This window comes from Ascaphus truei, chromosome 2 (genome assembly GCF_040206685.1).
Source record: "Ascaphus truei isolate aAscTru1 chromosome 2, aAscTru1.hap1, whole genome shotgun sequence".
Classification (NCBI taxonomy): Eukaryota; Metazoa; Chordata; class Amphibia; order Anura; family Ascaphidae; genus Ascaphus; species Ascaphus truei.
This window is the reverse complement of record NC_134484.1, coordinates 352,844,848-352,867,423: the sequence shown is the minus strand read 5'-3', so window position 1 is coordinate 352,867,423 and position 22,576 is coordinate 352,844,848. Positions and strand designations below refer to the sequence as shown.

General features: G+C 43.0%; 1 protein-coding gene across 1 annotated transcript in view; it reads right to left on the bottom strand.

The window, feature by feature from the left end:
* Positions 1 to 353: 353 nt before the first annotated feature.
* The window catches only part of PLEKHA8 (pleckstrin homology domain containing A8), a 43,429-nt gene continuing 21,206 nt past the window's right edge, over positions 354 to 22,576 (bottom strand). Inside the window, exons 2-12 of the mRNA XM_075586871.1 lie at positions 21,685 to 21,801; positions 17,326 to 17,481; positions 13,626 to 13,750; positions 12,707 to 12,865; positions 10,898 to 10,938; positions 7,214 to 7,374; positions 5,368 to 5,551; positions 3,891 to 3,976; positions 1,526 to 1,584; positions 1,064 to 1,194; positions 354 to 554 (exon numbers count right to left, since the gene is read on the bottom strand). Of these exons, the coding sequence (XP_075442986.1) occupies positions 521 to 554; positions 1,064 to 1,194; positions 1,526 to 1,584; positions 3,891 to 3,976; positions 5,368 to 5,551; positions 7,214 to 7,374; positions 10,898 to 10,938; positions 12,707 to 12,865; positions 13,626 to 13,750; positions 17,326 to 17,481; positions 21,685 to 21,801 (1,253 nt within the window). The 3' untranslated portion in view covers positions 354 to 520. The remainder of the gene's footprint in view (positions 555 to 1,063; positions 1,195 to 1,525; positions 1,585 to 3,890; positions 3,977 to 5,367; positions 5,552 to 7,213; positions 7,375 to 10,897; positions 10,939 to 12,706; positions 12,866 to 13,625; positions 13,751 to 17,325; positions 17,482 to 21,684; positions 21,802 to 22,576) is intronic.

Genomic DNA, 22,576 nt, shown 5'->3' with positions numbered 1-22,576 from the left:
ATTTACACACACACATGTAACAAGGACTAATTGTAGTATAATGTAATACAATAAATACATTTATGTCAAAAACGAATGTTGTTCTGACTAGGAATTTATTAAATGTATTTTATTTATATATTTTATTTTAAAGCGGGGTTGGGGGCGGGACTAGGGGCGGGACTAGGTGGCGAGTAGATTTTTGGGTGATTTGTCGAACACTGTATATATATATATATATATATATATATATATATATATATATATATTTATTATCTGAGGATTTAAAGAGCCATGTCCTCATAGGGTTGATGATGCAGTGCAGAGCTCAGTTCTTGTAATCTTCACCTCCAATTTGAACTCCACAGACACTTTATATGTGACACTTAAGATGTTACACAGCCAATGTGTAGTCTCATTACACAGGATGTGCAGTCTCATTGGCTGTCCGTCCATAAGTGAGTGACAGGTGGATCAGCCAGTCAGAGAGGGGGAGGAATGTGCATCCTCACTGGCTGTTCCTGGTTGAGTGACAGGACGTTCAACCCGTCACAGAGGGATGTGCAGATGTGCATCTTTAGAGAGAGAGATATATGTTGTCGATATTGGGGTGATTAGGACGGGCACTGAGATAGTTAGACAAAATGGAGTCAAGATTCGTGTATTTTGTATTGCACGGTTTAGGGAACATGAGATGTGCACAAGTGCATGGTTACTGCAGAGGGAAGATAAGTGTCTTATCAGGGAAATGGCTAACCACAAGTTTCTTTTTAGAAATAGGGTGTTACAAATTAGGAAAATCTACGAGTCATGATCAAGTTGTTTTTGTGTATTTTGCAAGTAATTTGCTATTAATGTGTTATCATCATTATTGGTATTTTTTCTATTCTCTGCATCACCCATGTATTATTGCTGATGTAGCCATGTAAACACCCATATTTTGTGTATATAAGCTCTGTTCAGAAATGACCAAACTACAGTAATTTATTTTTGACTCTCCCTGTGATCACTTGTATTTGTAATCAATAAATCTGCTTTTCTTGAACCAATATTATGTGTGTATATATATTTTTTAAGAGCTTACCTTTTCAGCCATAAGAGAGCTTCAGTCGCAGAGTTTCTAACTTGTGCCACATTTGAATTAACTTCATGAAGAACTATCTTTTGAAGGGTGGTGAACTCGTCCTTACTGGTTATGTATTTCTGATTTATTTTCTGGAATTAAAGAGCAAGTGCTTAGGTGCAAAGTGGAAGAAGATGCTTTCCTGTCACTAGAAGGATTTGTCGAGGAAATTGCACTGGCGTATCTGCTTTACAAAATGTCACTCCTCAACATGATGTGAAGGAGTCTTCCCCTGGCTCAGGAAGATTTCAGCTCCATTTCAATGTATACAAATGGATTCACAGCAGACTGAAGAGCCAAAGAAAGTCAATCCTTTCTGCAGCCAGAATCCAAGTGCCGCTTTTGAAGGTTATTATTCCTGCTGCTGAGCATGGAACTAGAAAAGGAACGTCTTTGTGTTGATACAGGTTTTTTCAAACTTACCTTAATGTTCCCCACAAAGTCCATCTTAACAGGTGCGAACACAGTTGATCCAAGCTTGTCTATAGAGAGACAAACAAAATGCTAAGTCAATGTTGCCAAAGAAATACGACACTGTAGCTATCGAACTTTTGTTTTATCCAAAGCTACAGATTTAGCAAGTTGGCATGTCTTATGACAGCGGTGCGCAAACTGGGGGGTGCGCCCCCCAGGGGGGCGGGAGCTTTATCTGGGGGGGGGGCGCGGGCTGTTGCAGAAGCCCCACGCTCTTCACCAAGGCATTTAATTTAATGCCAGGGGATCGCGCGAGGCCTCTGCAACACTCCACTTACCTTGATTCTGTCGGCTGTGTGATGCGTCGCCATGGCAACGCGGCTCCGGGACCATGTGACGGCCCGTCGCCATGGCAACGTGGCAGGTTATGGCATGACGTCACATGACCTCTGCACGCTGGGAAGCATGATGGGGGTGGGGGGCGTGAGCATCAGGGGATCAGGCAGGGGGGTGCACAGCGCAAATAGTTTGCGCACCCCTGTCTTATGATATACTGGGCCAACAATGCCGTTGAATCCTATGGAAACTCTGTTATATTCGGAGTTATAGGGGTACGTAATGTGTGGTGTGATCTGTAGGAACCCGTGACCATACAGCATCATCTAAGAGGTCATCTACACTAACCCGGACAACCACCTCTCCCCTCTTTGTTACAAACGGCACGTACACTTCCTCCTGTTATTTTTGTTTGCCTCCTACTACTGTATCTTCAGACAAGCTCTTCAGACAATTACCCCCACAAACTGTTGCGTATGTGGAGGTTGTACCCATGAAATACCGAAAGCCATTGGCAAGTTATGTAGTGTTGCCAAGTAATAATTGTGGGACTTTTTGAAGATCGCTGTAATCTAGAATATGGCCAATAGTTTGGAACTTTTTGCCATGGCCTTTGCCAGGATGACTTTCAGAGAACTGTATGTGCTATTTATTTAAGAACACAAATAAGTAAAGGAAAGAGAAAACCTGGATTACATTTGTCTTTTTATTTTACATATTTACAACTGAAGTATTTAGGCGGTGCACACGTTTATCGAGTGGAGCAAATTTATTTGCACATTCATATTAAATAATAGAGAAAAGCTAGTACAGTGGTAACATCGCTGCCTGCGAAGTGCGGGTAACCTAGTTCCATCTCCGATGTGGGCTCATTGTGATCTTGAAGATATTACTTAAACCGCCCAGTGCTTTATGTACAAGGTTAAATATGCAGCAGCACTATAATATACAATATTATTAATGGGTTTCGAAAATAGATAACTACCCAAGGTTTTAAAAATTCATTATTTGTTGAAAAAAAAAAAAATCTCCATTGTTTTCGGGTTGATAAAGGTCTTAATAGATTTTGTATTTAAATCTAAATAAAACTTAAAAAAGACACAGGGACAGAAAAAAAAATAGGATTACACAAAGTGTAAAACTCCTTATTCGTTTTGCTATGCCCCCTTTGACGAAGCAGCACGGCACTGCGAAACCCACAAGAGTTTTGCACTATATGGAATCCTATAATCCTCCACAGTTTAACACCACCACCCCCTCCCCGGGCTTCTTTAATTTTACTCCACTGCCCACCTCTACCCTACAGTAACTATCCTTCATCCGCCCCCCCACCCCGTCCCCCTTCAATAAGATCATGCTGCCTCCTCCTCTACCCTCCATTCCCCTGATAACCCAGTGTAGGAGGTAAGCGGAGCTGGCTGTCCTAAGGGGGAAAGGTGGGGGGCAGGGGGGAAAGAGGAGAGATTATAGTGACTATGCAAGTCTGTTAGTCCGTAGGAGACCTTCTTTTTCCTTCCGCCCTCAGGTGATGCGGCCTGAGCCAAGCAATCACATTTACGAATTGGCCCCCCAACCTATTCAGAGTTTTAGGGGGCCTGCTTTAAGAGATCCCTTAAAGTAATCTATTGCCCTTTCCAAAGGTGTTTTTATCTTTAAACTACAGGTGTATCATGCGCCATTTCGGATATATAAGCGTTTGAAATCTTAAGGGTCAGGGAAGTTAAAATGCAGCTCTCCCTAGAGCCCAGAGAAGTTTAAAGGTTGGCAGCAGAAGCTAGATACTAAGAATAGTATGTTGTTGACTTTTTTTAACACTAGAAAGAAAAGATAAAAAAAAAAGAAAAGAAGAACAGGACACTGACATTATAGGAGTTAAACTCATATAGGCTTCTGGGGGAATTTCTGCTTTCAGTACTTTCTATTAAGTATATTTTTCATGTCCACATTTTTTTGGTCTCATGAGCCATAAATATTAATAATAATAATAATCACAAAAACGTAAATAGTAGTTCTTGTATACAAAAGGAAGTATACATACCTAGAACAGGAACAACTGCATAACAAGAATCCAGAAAGAATGCGGTTGGTATCCCATCTTTACCTTCAAATGTAATATCGCTGAATCTTAAAGACACAGATGAACATAAGAAATAAAATTACTCTTATTATATAGAGTCATGGCTATCAGTCGGAGAACAAGAATGACAACAATTTATCATCATTTGGCTTCTCTGGGAGCATGGTATGTAGCCTAGAAAAATGCAAACGGTGAAGGTTTCATAGTTGCACCATTCTGGACAAGGCCAGTTTATAGAGAAAATATCCACAAGTGTATTGGAAATACTTGGCCAAAAAGAACTGCACGGTTTGTGCTCCTTTTTTTTTCCTGCTGCTGCTTGTATTTTGACTTACATTACAAGTTTCAAGATGCAGAAGTGATGACGAGAGAGAGATAGGATAGATAGGATAGATATTTCAGAATGTTTGTCTGTGTGTCTCATTATTCACACTCAAACTACTGTATAAGACCTAGAACAACCAAACTTGGAAGGATTACTTTATGTATTGAAATGTAGTGAGCTGTCATGGTTTGGATCCTCTCGAACACTCCAAAGGGATAGCTGCGAGGTTCCATGTGGGACCACAAAGCAAGTCAACCAATGGGTGTTGTACCTGGTAGGCTATATATCTGGCACATGACACCATACTGATGACATCATAATGAGAGTTAGATAGCTATAAAGTTTACACAGAGAGCAGACGAAGGAATAAATAGAGAAAGTCAGTTGGTACATGAGGAAAAGAATGCTGGAAAAGGAGAGAGAGGCAGAAATAATTGGGGACATCATAAGGTATTAAGGAAAGTGATGGGAGAGAGAGAGAGGGATGAGAGGGGGAGAGAGAAGGGGTGAGATGTCTAAGATCAGATGCATTGTAAGGAACCCTAACTCTCTCTAATAGCGCGTCGGAGATCAGATGCATTGTAAGGAACCCCAACCCTCTCTAATAGCGCGTCTGAGATCAGATGCATTGTAACTTCTTCTGTTTTTGATACAATTTTCAAATGGAGCTGAAAATTGCAGGGAAGGGATGACACGGTTGAAAAACACTGCTCTAGAACATGGTAACTGGTAGTGCTGCTTCTAACTGCTAAGTAAGCAGCATTACAACTGTACCTCCTTAACTGCTACTGATAAATAGCAAACCGGGTGTCACTTTAACATCAATTCACTAATAGCTAAATCGTGACTGGAGATTAGGAGGTTAGTTGCAGGATGAGACACTTTATTGGGCCAAGATCAATAAATGGTTTTATTAATAACAAGTTCGTATATGTATGTTGAAAGCCAAAATTTGGGAGCGATTAGCAAATGTTATCAGATTGGTTCTTCCTAATCCCTTTCGGTACAAAGGAATACTACAGCCAACTGGAAAGTACCGCATTCCCGACAGCAAGATGTCCCAGGAAAAAGCAAACCGTGTGCCAAGGTTACATGAGCTCCTACAATACATACCTGTGAGTCATTGTACTAAAGAATGTTTGGATCCTTTCTTCAGCTCCTCCCCCTCCACCTTCATCTTCACCACCTCCTCCTTCATCTTGCTGCAATGTGCTTGTTACTACAGACGTGTGTGCCCCGTCATTGGCAGCAGTGCTGTCTGTATCCTGTAACGTGGCGTCAGACGCACCTTCATTGCCTGCAAAACATAAATGGGAACGTTCAAGTCTTACTTGAAGTCACAGCGCTACAGTATAAACACAAACCATGGTAAAATCTAGGTAGATGGAACGTAATGCAATTCAAAAGGGCCCCAAATAATACAACAGCCCCCAACACATAGGTACTTATTTTTGTCATGGCCTTGATTGTTTTCGATATTTAATTAAACTTACAGCCTATTAGATGGTGAATGTGTCTCTTATGGTGCTGGAAGGTGTCACCTGGCAATAGCAAGACAATTATGGTCACTTGCAGACTAAGCTACCTCCGATTTATGTCCAGCCAAAGAAGCCGAAACCACGGGATGGGGCTCATGTTACCAAATCGGCAGCAATGCTAGTTCTTCTCCAGTCTCAGACACCTCCGCAGAAAGTGTCTCTCCAATTGAGGGCAAACTGATGTGTGGTGGTGGGTACTTTACGATGTATGGGGAACCTTGTGACACAAATGTATTGTTTAATTCGGTTTTAGTTTCGAACTTGCTCCAACTCCTTCAGTAATGAAAAGTTGCAATTTTTTAGGAAAATGGAAAATATTTTTGGGACAAAACAACTTATTGAAGAAATTGTACATTGGCCTTACATGACTGGTAAGCTATTTGAAAACACATTATGTTACATCCTGCTAGGCAACAGCACTGCTTAATAAATACGGGCCTAAACGTTCTCATCATATCAGCTTTATAGGTTCACACTGGGTTTTGGGGAGGATGACTTCGTCAGGTGCAGTATTTACAAAGCAGTTTATAAATCACTACCTGACAAAGGGTTCCTCCCCTTACTGTTGCGCCTTCTTTTCTCTGTCTAATAAAAAGAGACGAGAGAAGAATTGTCCATGAGACTTTAATAGTTGCCACAGTGCGTGTGACAAACTATCTTCTACTATCTATGAACAAGGATGAAACAGGACTTGTCTATTCTGTCTACACCGGCAACAGGACGTGTATATATACACATATACATACTGTATATAGTCTGTGAGGATCCCTAGAGATTCAACATACCGGCACAGCACAAGAGATTATCACATAAAAGTGGATTATTGGGTCCAAAATGCACATATGGCCATATAGGGCATGTGTGCATTTTGGACCTGATAAACCACTATTATGTGATAATCTCTTGTGCTGTGCTGGTATATTGGATCTCAAGGGATCCTCACAGACTAACTATTTACCCTTTACCGTGCACCACATTTGCCTCTGCAGAGTTTTTTTGACAGCAGTGTGTGCTGCCATTCTCTCTACATACAAACATACATACAACTTTAAAGGTGTTCAAGACGTGCGAATTTAGATGAAAAGCAGTATTTATAAATCGAACACTGTATGCAGCTCTGGGGCACTACCACAAATGTCATCGGCACAAGTGATTTCTTTCAGCGACGGGCAGTGTTACAGGAATATTACATGTATAGAAGCAAAAACACCCCTAGGAAAAAAAAACAGAGGCAAGGAGAAGTTTTCCACATAAGGCAGACTTCTCCCTGCCTCTGTATTTATAGTTTTTGTTTTGCTTGTATAGATATGTCTTCCTAGCAGCACCATCAAAGTTCATTGGTTGGATGTGTATTTACTTTATTTTTGCTTGTATTGCATGTCCACTTTTAATCTATACAAGAACATTAAATGACCATTTACCCTCCAAATCCTTGCTGTGTTCATTTTGCGAGGAAGCCGCAGGGACAGATTCAGGGATTTCTACACTGAGCCGGTGGACATGTTCAATAAAAGATCGGCCATCATGATTCACCTCTTCCTTTACAGAGCCGTTTTCAAGGTTGTTGTTTAGTTCCATCTTCCTAGAAGCAATATAATAAATAGGGTTACTATTGACTTGTGAAGTGCATTGACTTTTTCAAATTAATCTGAATGTGTTCAACTGAAGAGGTGTATTTTATGCACCCATCCATTCTTGGGCTAAGATTCGGTTAGCTGTTAACCTAGTAAAACGTGAAAAACCTATACGTTTTTTTTTTAAATAAACCAGTTATGTAGTATTAGATAACGTCTGCATTTTTTTTAACGCCTAATGCCATTTTAATGATTTTATTAACCATTTTATTTTATTAACCATTATCAACCATTTAGAAAGTCATATCCACCTCCTCTTGAAACACCTTTTTGAACTCTGCCCTTTGGCAACAAAGTATCACAAACAGATCTGTTGTGTTCGAAAGAGCAAACGGTCTATTGCTCTGACAGCTGTAACAATCATGTATTACACTTAGTAATATAATGTTACATGTCAGCTGCAGCATTTCACAGATTGCAGCAAAAAGTTAGAAAGCGGCCATTTAGTTAGTCACACAATCAGGATTGCGACAGATTATAATAAGAGCACCAAACGATTGCCATCTTAGGTATGAATGTAGAATTATACACCGTCACATGCTTTACATACAGGTAGTCCTCACTTTACGACGTTCCGCTTTCCGTCGGATGCATTTTCCGACGGCGTATAATGCAGTCCAAAAACATTATCAGCCGCCGGTTTCGCAAATCCGACGGAAACCGCCACCGGTTAACATGGGTCCCGCTTTCCGACGCGGGTTTGCGGGATGCATTCTGTCGGAAAAGCAAGGACTGCCTGTATACAAATAAGAAGGGAAAAAAAGGGGTGAATGTAGTATTGCTGCTAAGTGACCTAGTAAACCCTCGTTTACCAAAAGGTGGTATTCAGTAGTAGTGTCAAAAAACAAAAAAAATTGCCTTAGTGAATAAGATGTTAACTCATCGAAAAGAAATGTCCATTGCTCTTTTAGGTAACACCACGTTACAGGCCAGGTACTAGATATCCCTGCTTCAGCACAGGTGGCTCAATCAATCCGACTGAGCCACTTGTGCTGAAGCAGGGCTATCCTTAAAACTTGACCTGTTTGTGGCCCATGAGGACTAGAGTTGGCCACCCATGCTTCAGTAACAACTCCCTGACCAGCTCTCAATCACCACATGCTCACCCACATGAGAAAAGATAGGATGTAGCTCGTTACCACGGACCTTCAAGTAAACCCCAATAAACCCTTGTAACATGCTTCCCCCAGATCTTACACTCACTGCATCTCTACATCTCCGTAGCGTTACAAAAACTAAACAACTGCACCTCTATGTGCCAAGATAACGCTTTCTCCCACTTAACCAATGTACGTTTCTTACGGTCTTTCCAGGCTTTTTCTCCTTGGTATCTTTTGAGTTCCAGCCCAGTCAGACACCTCCAGAAAATGGAAAAGGGTCTGAAAGTGGGCATTATATACAGATCTCCATGTTTAGGGGCTGAATCGGTCTCATTCTGAAGAGATCCTTCAGCTGTGTTCTATCTCCGCTGTGACTTGTACAGCTATAGAACCACTGCAGCATTCTCTCCACTGTGATGTACAAGCCTCCAATCAGAGCTGCCTGTATTGTACACTATTTGTGGACTTGTGTTCAGAGCCAATATTTAATAAGCTACGGGTTTCATGGCTGAATGCTTACACCTTATTGCAACTACAATACATGCTGCCAAGTGGAAATATACATTAAAATAGTGCGGGGGAAGGGGGGGCAACATACAATGAAAAACACTGCATCAACTGCAATGCATATTATTCCTACAACAGCACAGGGTAGCTGTAGTGCTCTATGGCTATAACATTATTTTTTATTTATAGATCAATGATTCAGGTTTCAACCAAAAAACACCAAACACTGAGTATCATGCACTTCTGGTTAAAACTGATTAACTCCCCCTCCACCCCCCAGAAATTAAGCATAATTTCCTATTGGAGTATACAGGTACCACCTCTTGTAGCAGCCCATTCACAGCACGGAGACAAGTACAACACAAAGGGAGTTTAGAAACTACAAATAGTGCACCAAGAAACACCAAATTAAAATGTGTGTCAATGTTTTTCATTGTTAACACGGATAAAAACTGATTATTTTTGTTCAATACACACCCCCCCACAATTGTAGAACCCAACACAACATAGGTTCTGTACGTGTTTGTAAATATCAATTGGTAACAATTGTTTGGGACCTCTCCTCCCTGGTTTTGAGATCACCCTGCCCACTTTTAAATAGCAAGTCCTGAGATGCAGCTGTGAATGACCAGTCTATTAGGACTGCTTCGTCCATCAGAGAGTTAAAGAGAACTTTCGCAGAGATAGTGTAAGAACGCGCAAAAGAGGGGATACTTTGGCGTGGTTCGAAAGGCTTATAATGCTTTGGCCAAAGAATTTAACTAAGTGATCCTAACTTATGAGAGAAAATCAGATACAGTAAGTATTTACCTATATAATTTGGCATATTGAATGTAGCATCCAATTTTTGGTCTTTTGTTATATACAATGAAAGCGCAGAAAGCAAATAAACAAACACGAAATTTACAAAAAATATATATGTTATAAATGATGAAAACCAGAATCCCAATTTAGAATATTCCTAATTACCCTGTAACGTCCGTCGTCTCACGATCTTAACTGCTTACTTAAAGTGACACAACTGCATAGCAAAGCTGAAGTACAGATGTAGCACACGTTATTACTCCAGGGGACGAGTTGCCGCAAGGACATGCATGACACGCCAGCGGGACAAGCCACCATCCAGCACTATTTACCAGGTGCGAAAAAGGTGGCGGGGACTGACCCAGCAACGTGTGCTACTGTAACTCTGTCATATACAATCTCTTCATACTCACATGTACAGTATAAGCCCACCGTGAACTGCTGACAATGGAGTTGGACTGCTGACTTCCACCCATATTCAACAAAGCAAGAAGCTGGTTACTGATGCATCAACTTGCTTAACTTGATTGAAAGACAAGAAACCTTTCACTACGTGTTACACTGCTTCGCATGGCGACGGTCTCTAAAAAAATCAAATTTACCTGGCTTCCAAATTTTTGATCGCTCCGTCGCGCTTACTATAAGCGCTTGCGACGGAGTCAATTCATTTGTTTTGGAGCGACGTCGCGTGGCACTATAAGCGCAGCCTTACACAATGAGGCCACATGGCTCGGAGTTTTGACTTAAAATCATGAGGTAATAGTGAAATAGGGTAAGTGGGACTGCATCTTAAAACCACAACCTGCATTGCTCAAATGGCTTTTTTGTACCTTGACCTAAATGGGCTGAAAGTTATTTTTAAGTCAGAAGTTTGTGCTTTCTCGAGTTCCCTGAGAAAACACATTGGAGCAGATTGTATTGTTTTTATTTATTTATTAGTTATATATGCTACTCCTGCCTCAGTTGTTCTTTTTGTGAATGTTTATCCTAGAAACGAATCACTTCCTATAAAAGCCAGAGAGGAGAAAGCAGTCAAAATGACTTGTTCGCACTCGCTTACCTTTGTGCAGAAACATGAACAGATAAGATAGAACGACGTGCCTTAAGAAAAAAAAAAAATAATCATGCTCATCAGACACAGATCTACATCTACACACACACATACATACATACACACATACACACATTCATACATACTACAGTATATAACATACATACTGGGTTATATAGGTTTATACATAAACAGTCATTTAAAATACCACTTAGGAGCATATGCACATGTATTAGGCTTTGGTCCCGCTGCGGACGGCGGCCGCGGTTCACCAGCTGCTAGCCTCCGGTCTGGATGTCCCCGCTGGCTCCTTCCGGCGTGGCTGACTGCGTGCTGTGACGCGTCAGCCAGCCGGAGCTACAAGGAGCTTGTGGTTTCGGCGAGTGCCGCGTCACGTGACACGCATGGCAGCCAATCCGATTTCCCCCCTCTGCTCCGATCCCTCCTTCCGATTCCCCCCAGGTGCATTTGTGTGCCTGTGTGTGTGTGCCTGTGTGTGCATGTGAGTGCCTGTGTGAGAGTGTGCCTGTGTGAGAGTGTGCCTGTGTGAGAGTGTGCCTGTGTGAGAGTGTGCCTGTGTGAGAGTGTGCCTGTGTGAGAGTGTGCCTGTGTGAGTGTGTGCCTGTGTGAGTGTGCCTGTGTGTGTGCGTGAGTGGGGCTGAGGGGCTGAGTGATGGTCCCGCCCCCTCACGTCATGGCCGTGCCCCCCCACCCACTTTGGCTATGCCGGAAAAAAAAATCGCTGCAGACTGCAGATCGCGGTGCAGTGTATTGCACGCACCGCCGGCAAGCAAGGCGGCCGTGCGGGCGCGTGCAGCGGGGCCTTAGCCTAAGACAGGTTCACAAACCTGCTGCTCCCCATTATCTTTTAGCATACAATGCTTCCACTGCAGCTAGGGATTCTGGGTAATTACCTGCAAATGAGCACATTCAGTGTGTTTAATTCTTTTAAACATGATCCCTAGAAGCGTTTGCTGCCATATTACACAGCTTTTACAGCGCAGCCTGGGTTAAAGAAGTACATGGTCAGCAAACCTACTCACATAAACACAGAGACACACTAACAAATGAATTAAATGGATCAGAATCTAAATACATGAAGATACCGATCTAAAAAGGATCCATTGCGTAATATTTGGGCATTAAGAGTTCACCTTCCTAGCCCTGCATTAGTCCTGTGAACAGACAGTGTTGCCATGTTATTCTAACAAACCGGATTCGAGCCAATTCTCAAAGGCTGCGTCCATAGAGGGAGCTGCGCTCCTCCGCGCTGAGGCTCGGCTGACGTAACTGGGCCAATAGCCCGCGAAGCGCCAAAGTCACGACGCCGTGACGTTGACGCTGCTTTGCTCGGTTTGGAGGTTTTCAGCCGACAGCGCGCTCAGAAACCGGTTCTGCTGTCGGCTGAAAATCCCTGCGCCTCAGCACGCCTGCGGACGCTCGCGGGAGCCCCCTCTCAAGACATCCTCATTGCGCAGCGTCCGCACAGCTCAGCGCGGCTCCCCCCTCTATGGACGTAGCCAAAGTATGCATTCAGCTGTACTCACTTATGAAGGCAATGTAATAATGTAATAATGTAATAATGTAATAATGTAATAATGTGCTGCAACACTGGGGAGCGAGCGCTAGCTATTTCTTCAAAGCTCTTTGGAAGCAAGTGGACAAACAGGTATTTAACCTTGTCGCTGCCAGAGAGGCCTGCAACTGTTTCCACAGAGCATTGCCATTGGACTCTGTGTATGTATACACCGTGTGACGGTTTTGCATTGTTCTCTGCGACTAGTTGTCACATGACCACAGGGGAAGCGTACAGTGTACCTTGCTCGGCCTGAGAACGGAGAGGTGGGGTGATCCCGGAGGTGTGGCATGGATTAGGTCAGACGTGAAAGTGTTATTTGCAATCTGCATACACTCCTCCAGGGTTTTCAGGAACGTATTGCATGTGGATTTCAGAAGAGCTCCCATGTCAATTTTGTCCTGTAAAAAAAAAAAAAAAAAAAAATGAATTGCCAAAAAAGATATATTAAGAGTAACAGAATGGTTTAAATAACTAGATTCATGCAAATTTGTATGTGTTCCAGTTGCAGTTATTTTTTGTTGTTGGGGGGAGGGGTGGGTGGCAGGGCTACCACCCCTCTTGGGTTTATGCATACATTACCATAATGTATACACTCCCACCCAAAAATTGATGCTGCAATCTGCTGCCAACACACAAAAAGTGACAGCGCAGAGAAACCAACCAAATATACAAAATACCTATATAATTAAAGCCGCAATCTATGATTAAAAGCCTGCTGCCACCACACAAAATATCTGAGATTAAAAAAAAAAAAAAAAATGAAATAAAAACTTTCTAGGGGGCTACTTTGGGTTAAAGAAAGGTTTGGAGAGGAATCCCAGTTACATTATCAATAAGAAAGAGATATGAGCCTTAGAGTGTAAAGAGTTACTCATTAACAGTGCAGATTCCCTGCTGCTCTGAAGACAGGTGGAGGGGAGGGGTGCGAGACTTGTGCAGTTACACCATCCTTGCAATGATCTTATACTGTAGCACTGTGATAAGGAGCAGAACACAAACCCTATGGGCCTTATTCTATAAAGTGCAATCGCATTCACTCGACCCGACCCCACGGCAGGCCCCTTGGACGTCAACTACTTCAAAGGGGCTTTCCGTGCACCAGCGGCGGATCAGCATGGTCACGCCTTGTTCATTAAGGCCCTTTGTAACAATACAGACCTGAGAATCGGACGTGTTAATCGTAGAAGTCTCTTTTGTTTTATTCACTTGTTGAACCAAGATGTCGCAGTACAGTCTTAATTCCGACATCTTTGTTTTCAAGGCTTCTGTGTTGTCACTAAAGTCTAAAAATCAAGAATAAAATAGGAGATGTAGAAAGAAATGAATAAAGCATTCATTAAAACGGGAAAGGTAAAACAGTACAGTGATTTTGCAAACATGAATGAAGCGCCCAACACAATTCGCACAGTCTCCCTTGGATCGGGGAAGCGCAAACTTTTTTTGCTGCGCCCCACTGTCTGCTCTCCCCTGGTGCTCGCGTCCTGCCCCCCTCCCTTACCTTAGTGCGGCGTCAAATGACACTGCAGGGTCATGTGACCCAGCCACGTCATTTGACGTCGCGTTGCCCTGGAGACGCGTCCTAAAGCCGGCTGAATCTTGGTAAGTCGAGTTGCAGAGGCCTCACGCGATCCCCCAGTTTGTACACCCCTGCCTTACAGGACTATAACATAGCATAGACTATGTGAAAAATGTAAAAATTATCAGCGCAATGAATCACATAGTATAGAAAATATATAAAAATGTATGATATCAATAACATATAAAAAGCACACACAGTGCCACGCAATAGTGTATATCATTGTAGCGGTATAGGAATAAGGCCGCGCGTATAGTGCCCACGACCGGCGATGCGACGGGAGACGTCTACCCGTCGGCGCTAGCGAAAGTTATATTTTGCTTTGCGGCGGCGGCGCGGGCTTCCGGGCATTTGGTTTGTTCTGGGTCTGTCACATGAGGCGACAGCCCTTGAGAAATCAATTATTCCCGGCTTCCAAAGTCCGCGCCGCCGTTCCGTCGCATTGCCGCCGTCGCGCTTACTATAAGCGCACATGGTGGCGGCAATGTATTTGTTTTTGGGCGCCGTCGCCCGTCGTGGGCACTATACGCACGGCCTATGGTATTAAAATTGATACAAATTAACCAAATACCACTCCTAGAGGAACAAAGCGTGTTGGTTGAAGAAATAAACTTGCCTCCGGAGAAGAGAGTCCTGTAACAGTCCACACTCGGGTCTTTAGGCAGCGCCGATAGGGAATGCACCCGCTCTCGGAGTGGTACAGGCATACCCCGCTTTAAGTACACTCACTTTAAGTACACTCGCGAGTAAGTACATATTGCCCAATAGGCAAACGGCAGCTCACGCATGTGCCTGTCAGCACGTCCTGAACAGCAATACCGGCTCCCTACCTGTACCGAAGCTGTGCGCAAGCGGGGAGACTATAGAGCCTGTTACAAATGCGTTATTTACATCAGTTATGCACGTATATGATGATTGCAGTACAGTACATGCATCGATAATTGGGAAAAAGGTAGTGCTTCACTTTAAGTACATTTTCGCTTTACATACATGCTCCGGTCCCATTGCGTACGTTAATGCGGGGTATGCCTGTATTTAGTTCATTTGTATCCATTTTAATACCTTATTCTTATAGCGCTACAATAATATACTCTATTGCGTGGCACTTTGTGTGCTTTTTATATCTTATTGATATCATACATTTTCGTATATTTTCTATACTATGTGATTCATTGCGCTGATAATTGTTACTTTATCTTGATGTTGTGAGCCATCATTTCTATTAGCTGCACTTTTTCACCTTTTTCATTAACCCCTAATAATCCCAGTACTCTGAGGTTTTTTTGGGTTGGTTATACAATCGGTTTGGGGCGCACTAACCTTTTTTGTTTTTTTGTTTTTACACACAGTAGACTATTGCATAGTCTATGCTAATAAACACTGCAAGTGTCTCTAGTCACTCATGCTTTATTTTTATTTTTTTAGCTAGACAGACATCAATTTCTCAAGTATCTCTTCCTTCAAAACAAACCTTTCCTCCTATACAAGAAACCATGGTGATGTCACACCTGTGATTTTAAACACCTTTTTTTGTTTACTGTGCTTTTAAATAGCACCACTCCCATTTTGGATTGTTTATACACATTTTATTAAAAGTAAAGCGTTTTAATGATGTTAAATGCAGCTACGAGGCGCGTTGCATAAAATATTTTTTTTTCCTTAGAAATAAAATTGGTATAGTATATAAATAACCTACTGTGTAAATGGGCAAAATGTGTAAACACACGGTAAAAATAGCTGTTCGTTATCTACTAAAAAAGGACCTTTTCAATTTTACATGATGGCATATGATGAACAGGTGGCCGGTTACAACTTTGGAGATTTGTCCTCCTGCGTACAGTCTTAATCTGTCCTTACACAAATGTTGTAGCGCAAGAGGATACTGGGAAGACAGAGCAGTCTTAAGCTTTTCCATAATAAGCTCACTCCTCCCACCTCTGAGTAAAAGGACTAGATCAGTGTTTTTCATCCAGGGTCCTGCACATCCCTAAAGGGTTCCCTGCAATTTTCAGGGATTTTGAAAATGGTACCAAATACAGAAGAATTTGCAATGCATCTGATCTCAGACACGCTATTAGAGAGGGTTGGGGTTCCTTACAATGCATCAGATCTCAGATGCGCTATTAGAGAGGGTTGGGGTTCCTTACAATGCATCAGATCTCAGACACGCTATTAGAGAGGGTTGGGGTTCCTTACAATGCATCAGATCTCAGACGCTCTATTAGAGAGGGTTGGGGTTCCTTACAATGCATCAGATCTCAGAGACACGCTACTAGAGAGGGTTGGGGTTCCTTACAATGCATCTGATCTCAGCACGCTATCTAGATTGGCAGCATTACCCATCAGCAGCCAGCCAGGAGTCAAGAGCCTGGGGGTGGGGCCAAGGAGGAGGAAACAGCATGGAGCAGAGAGCCGAGGTGGGTGAGTGAGTGAGTGTGTGTGTCTCAAGCGCATCTCGCCTTTCACCATTGTTTCCAGTATTTTTGGAGAAGCCACCTGGCAGCCCTACCTCTTGTATAGGAGGTCCCAGGTAACCAAGATTTGTATACAAACACCAGGTGAAGGGCATTTGCATGCTTTGCTCCCGTCCCGGTTTTCCTTATCTGCATGGTATTTTAACATACCTGAGCCCCTCCAGCAAAATATTTCCTATGTGACAAAGCAAGCATGTGTACACAAATTGATAGCAACAGAAATGGCTACTCTTATTACTTCTCCACCCAACCTATAATTGTGCTGTAATGCAAGTTTCACATCCCACACCAAGAAAAGAAACGTCTTGTAAAAATGTTCTCTTCCCCAGTAACAATGAGGGTTATTTATTAAGCTGTGATAGTGCCGATCAGGGCACTATTACACAGAAACTCCCATCATGGTTTAAATGCAGCGGTGCGCAATATGGGGGGCGTGAGATTTGTCTGGGTGTGCGCGGGTTGTTGTAGAGGTCCCGCGATCTTACCCCAGGCATTTAAATTAAACTCTGGGGGTTTGCGTGAGGCCTCTGCAACTAACTTACTGGGGTTCTGAAGAGCTGCAAAGACAACGTGGCGTCAAATGACGCCGCGGTGCCATGCGTAGTGACGTCACACGTCCATCTCCATGGCAACGGGTCGTGTGACGGCACATCACCCCCCACGGCGTCATTTGACGCCGCCGAGCAAGGCGAGGGTGGCGCGAGAGCAAGGGAGAGCAGGCAGGGGGGCGCAGCTGAAAATGTTTGCGCTCCTCTGGTTTAATGCATAAACCCCCATATGTTTTGCTTTAAAAAAAAAAAAACCTTGCCTTTTTCTTTCTTGGTTCGGATGTCTGTAATACAGGCCTTGGCGGAACCCAGCGCAACAAGCCACTGTTGCCTCTCTGCCGCGGTCCTCGCTTTCAGATAGAAGTACTGCTCCCCCGGAATAGCCAGATCCATCCGAGTGCTATCAGTGGAATGAACTGCAGGGACAGCAATATGAGGATGTGGACATTGCATTGAAGGTCTAAATTATACAGGACCATATTAACCAATCAGTCTTCTGCAATGAGACACCTTCAAAACGCAGGCTTGAATAGACTACGGTGTTCTTTCCAGCGCGGTAAGGGACCTTTTGGGTGAAGACTGCTTAGTAAATATTAACACACACAAAAAACAAACAAAAAGGTTTTAGATTTTAGGAGGAATGACGCGTCAGAGATGGGAAATTATTTAAGAAATTCCTTGGCAGGTTGGAGGTATTTGAGTGAAGGGCAGGAGCAGTGGGAATAACAAAGAGACGCAACACTAAAAAGGAACAGGACACCTGTGTCAGGCAGGTTAGTAAGAGGGAAAAGAAGACAATATGGTGCCCAAAGGAGGTGGCAGGTATTGGAAAAGCAAAAAAGATAGTCCCAGTGGAAGAGGCACATAGAAAATCGGGCTAGGCAGAGGGAAGTCAAGCCAATAATTAGACGTGTCAATGCCCAAGCAGAAGAGAACATTGCAGTAAAGAAAGAGGACAAAACATGTTTAGCTATATACAAATCAAAGGAGGGGGAAACAAAAGGAATAGTACAACTACAGACAGTTTTCACAGCTGATGGGGAGGGACCACAGTTGGGTAACAGGAATATAAATGGAAAGGCAGTGGACACAAGTCAATTTACAGAGGAGAAAGTCCCACTGGAACGCTCAGAAGCAGAAAAGTAGACAACATTTGTTGGGGCCAGACAGGATACATCCAAGCATATTAACAGAGCTTAGGGGTGTGCTGTCAACACTATTAACATAACTATTTAGCCAGTCACTATTTACAGATGTGCTGCCAGATGATTGGAGAAGAGTAAGCACAAAAGTGAAAGGAAGGAAGAGGCAGGTAGATACAGACCAGTAAGCTCGATTTCAGTAGTAGGGAAATTAATGAAAACACTGCTGAAACTCAAGAATATCTTAAGTCCAGCAAACAGGGCCGGCTTGGAATTTAGGATCCTTTAAATGTCTAAACACACAGAACCCCAGCAAGCTCTTCTTAGGAACCCCTGAGCCCCCACAAAATATATATGTATACAAGTGTCAAAAAGGAGAGCTGTTGCGTGGCAAATGTATACTACAAGTGACAGAGAAGCCCAATTCTACATCCAATATGACAAAAATACTTATATATTCTCTTGAAAATGGGTCATTTAGTTTAACCGTTTGGCCAAAGTATTGTAAGCCTGTGAGCCACGACAAGGCAGACCCTGTTCACAGGTCCTAACACTACCAGATAAAATACTAATATACCTCTATTAGGATTAAAATTCTCATTTATCTCTATTAGGAGCGAGAAAGACCAACATTGGATCTATATCCAGTAGAATCAAAAAGACCTGCTGACTTTGGAAGTGGGGAGGGGCGGGCTTAAAACCTGGGGGAGGAGCCACCAACCCCCAACAGCTGAGACAGCTGAAAATAGGTTAACAGAACACAAAACCCCAGCAAGCTCTTCTTAGGAACCCCTGACCCCCCACAAAATATATATGTATATAAGTGTCAAAAAAGAGAGCTATTGCGTGGCAAATGTATACTACAAGCAACAGAGAAGCCCAATGCAACATCCAATATGACAAAAATACACAGTAAAATACTTATATATTCTTTTGAGGTAAATGAGAATTTTAATCCTAATAGAGGTATATTAGTATTTTATCTGGTAGTGTTAGGACTTGCGAACAGGGTGTCTGCCTTGTCGTGGCTCGCAAGCTTACAACGCTTTGGCCAAAGGGTTAAACTAAATTACCCTTTTTCAAGAGAATATATAAGTATTTTACTGTGTATTTTTGTCATATTGGATGTAGCATTGGGCTTCTCTGTCACTTGTTGTATACATTTGCCACGCTCAATAGCACTCCTTTTTGACACTTATATACATTTATATATTTTGTGGGGGATCAGGGGTTCCTAAGAAGAGCTTGCTGGGGTTCTGTGTGTTGTTTAGCTTATTTTCAGCTGTTGAAGGTTAGTGGCTCCTTCTTCCCAGGTTTAAAGCTCACCCCTCCCCACTTCCCAGGTCAGCAGGTTCCTTTCATTTTACTGGATATAGATCCAAGGTTGGTCTTTCTCCCTCCTAATAGAAGTAAATGAGAATTTTAATCCTAATAGAGGTACAGTATATTAGTATTTTATCCGGTAGTGTTAGGACTTGCGAACTGGGTCTGCCTTGTCGTGGCTCGCAAGCTTACAATGCTTTGGCCAAAGGGTTAAACTAAATGACCCTTTTTCAAGAGAATATAGAAGTATTTTACTGTGTATTTTTGTCATATTGGATGTAGCATTGGGCTTCTCTGTCGCTTGTCTTTTAAATGTCTGCCACACCAAATTGAGTTTTGATAAACTTTATTAGTATGTGTCAACAGGAGCATTATCTCGGACTACCGATCGCTTTTTCTCTTTGGACATATGTCCCTTTAATAACATATGAGACTAGTGGTTTAGTTCTATGTTGACATACGAGTTGCCTTTAGAATTATATTGAGCCCTTCTTTGGTATCGTGATTTGCCTAAACTCGCTCAGCTTCAGCTCTATGGTTCTGTACCAAATCTCAATCATTGATGAATAAGGCTAAGGCCCCGCTCCCAGAGTCAGCGCACCTGCAATGCTGACAGGCGGTGCGCTGAGATACACAGACCGCGATCTGCAGGGAGCGGGAGCCGGAGCGGGAGGTGGGAGGTTTGATCGGGAGGTGGGCGGGAGGTGGGCGGTTTGACAGGGAGGGGGGGCGTGGCTTGAGCGGAGGGACCCGCTACTCTCCCCCCCCTCCCTCCACGGACTCGGGCTGGAGCTGGAAGGTAAGTTTAAACACACACACGCAGGCACTCATTCATACACGCGCACACACACACAGGCACTCACGCACTCATACACACACACACGCGCGCACACACAGGCAGGCACTCATACACACACACACACACACAGACAGAGGCAGGCACTCGGGCACACACAGACAGGCACTCACGCACTCAGACACATACACACACAGACAGGCACGCACTCAGACACATACACACACAGACAGGCACGCACTCAGACACACACACAGAGAAAGGCACTCACCTGCTTTCACTCCACACTCCTCTCCGCTCCCCGAAGCCTCTCCTCCTCCCGAAACCTCCCCTCCCCATTGGCTCACAGCCACACACGTCACGCGTCAACGCTAGGAAACACCATTCTCTGGTGTCTCCAGCGGCTGACGCGCTACAGCGTGTAGTGCTCTGTGCAGCCAGGGGGGACCGGGACCGGCTCGCGAGGATTCCCCTGCTGGTGGGGAACTCGCGACCCGCCGCCCGCGCCAACGAGCGCAGCGGGACCGAGGCCTAAGGGTAATAATGCACTATTGTGGTACCTTCACCATTTTCTTGTCTCCAATCTCCTATATGTATGATGGCACCGCAGTAAACAATGAGGAGTTTCTAACTGCAGAGCTGATCTCCACCGGATATCGAACAGGACGTTTTGATTTCACAGAGTATTCGACTTATACATTAACTGTCCAAGCGCCATAAAAGTTTTTTGTTCCCCTAAAAACTTTCTATATCTGGTTTCCCAAGAAAACCAGCAAGACTTTTCAGGCAGCATAGGACTGAAGTCATTTGGTCAATTTCTATTGATATATGAGCACATATTAATCACGAGCACTTTAATTAATACATTAGTATAACTAGCGCTCATACACTAATCTTCACCCCATACTTAACTGTTTGTCTTCTCATGAGTAAGGGTCATTTAGTAAAAAACTCTTTGGCAAAGCGTTACAAGCCTGCAGCCACTTCACATCATGACCAGTATGCAGGTCCTGACACTACCTGTGAACATTCTCATTTACCTCTGCAGTGCAGGGAGAAATGTCTCGTTAGACCCGTCTTCCATAGGTACATGAAAAACCCAACCACTTAAAAAAGTGGGGAGTAGCGAGCTTAAACCCAGGGAGGAGGGGCCACCAACCTCCAAACAACAGTTACCAGTTGACAATTTAGAAACACACACAACCCCTGCAAGCTCTAACCCCAACACCCACCACACCGTGTCATATATATTTGTGTCAAAAAAGGAGTGCTACTGGGTGTGACCAAATATAGGGGAAAAAATCATTTGAAAACCACGGTTCAAGATGGTCACACATGGTTTGCATCTATAATTGTACCTTGAATCTCGCACACCGCCATCTGGATGCTTCCTTTACAGCCCTTGCAGGCGTCTTCCCTTGAATCATAATATGACAAAATCCCACCGCACAAAAGAAACCATCGTGGCTGCCAGCCTGAAAGCAAATGAGAGAAAAGATGTCAATGGAGTGAACGTATCTTAGCACAGGGAGTGAAAGTGAAAAAAGTATTTGTGGGTTTGGCTTAAATACTGTACGTTTACACAATCTGCAATATCAACTACCCATAGTAATAAAAACAAGAACAGTTCATGAACACTTAAGAGACATGAGGAACATCATGTTGTATACGCTCTGTATGTCTGAGTGTCCTTTATTGGTGTACGATGTAATAGGATGTAATAGGAATACACGTGTTTACTTACAGAAAGTTTAAAGGTGATTGACCAAAACAGTTGTAGCTACAGTACCCTGTATGGTATGCTACACTATTAAATTGTAAGTTGAAGGTGTTGCCCATGTTTTTCTCACATATTATGCAAATAAATAAAATATGTATCAATAAAAACTATTTTATATCATTATTCAGTGTCAAGGTCATCCTGACATGATTGGTCTGCCGATCCCCTACACCTGAAATGCTGCAGCTTCTGCCGTGATTGGGTCCCCCTCTGTGGTTTCCTCTTGCTCTCTATTAGTATCCTCTCTGCACCTTAATGGCCGCACTGAAGAAAACACCTATGCCTGTATTAAAAATTACTATTTATTAATAAATTGATTAAAATATATTTATTGCAGCAATTCTAACGTGAACCAAAATGATTAAAATAAATTAAAAAATGGAGGTGTCTGTGTGCTCTAATTCAAACCGACAGTGTAAATTAGGAATAACTATTAATTATTATATTGTCCCACTGTTATATAAATTATA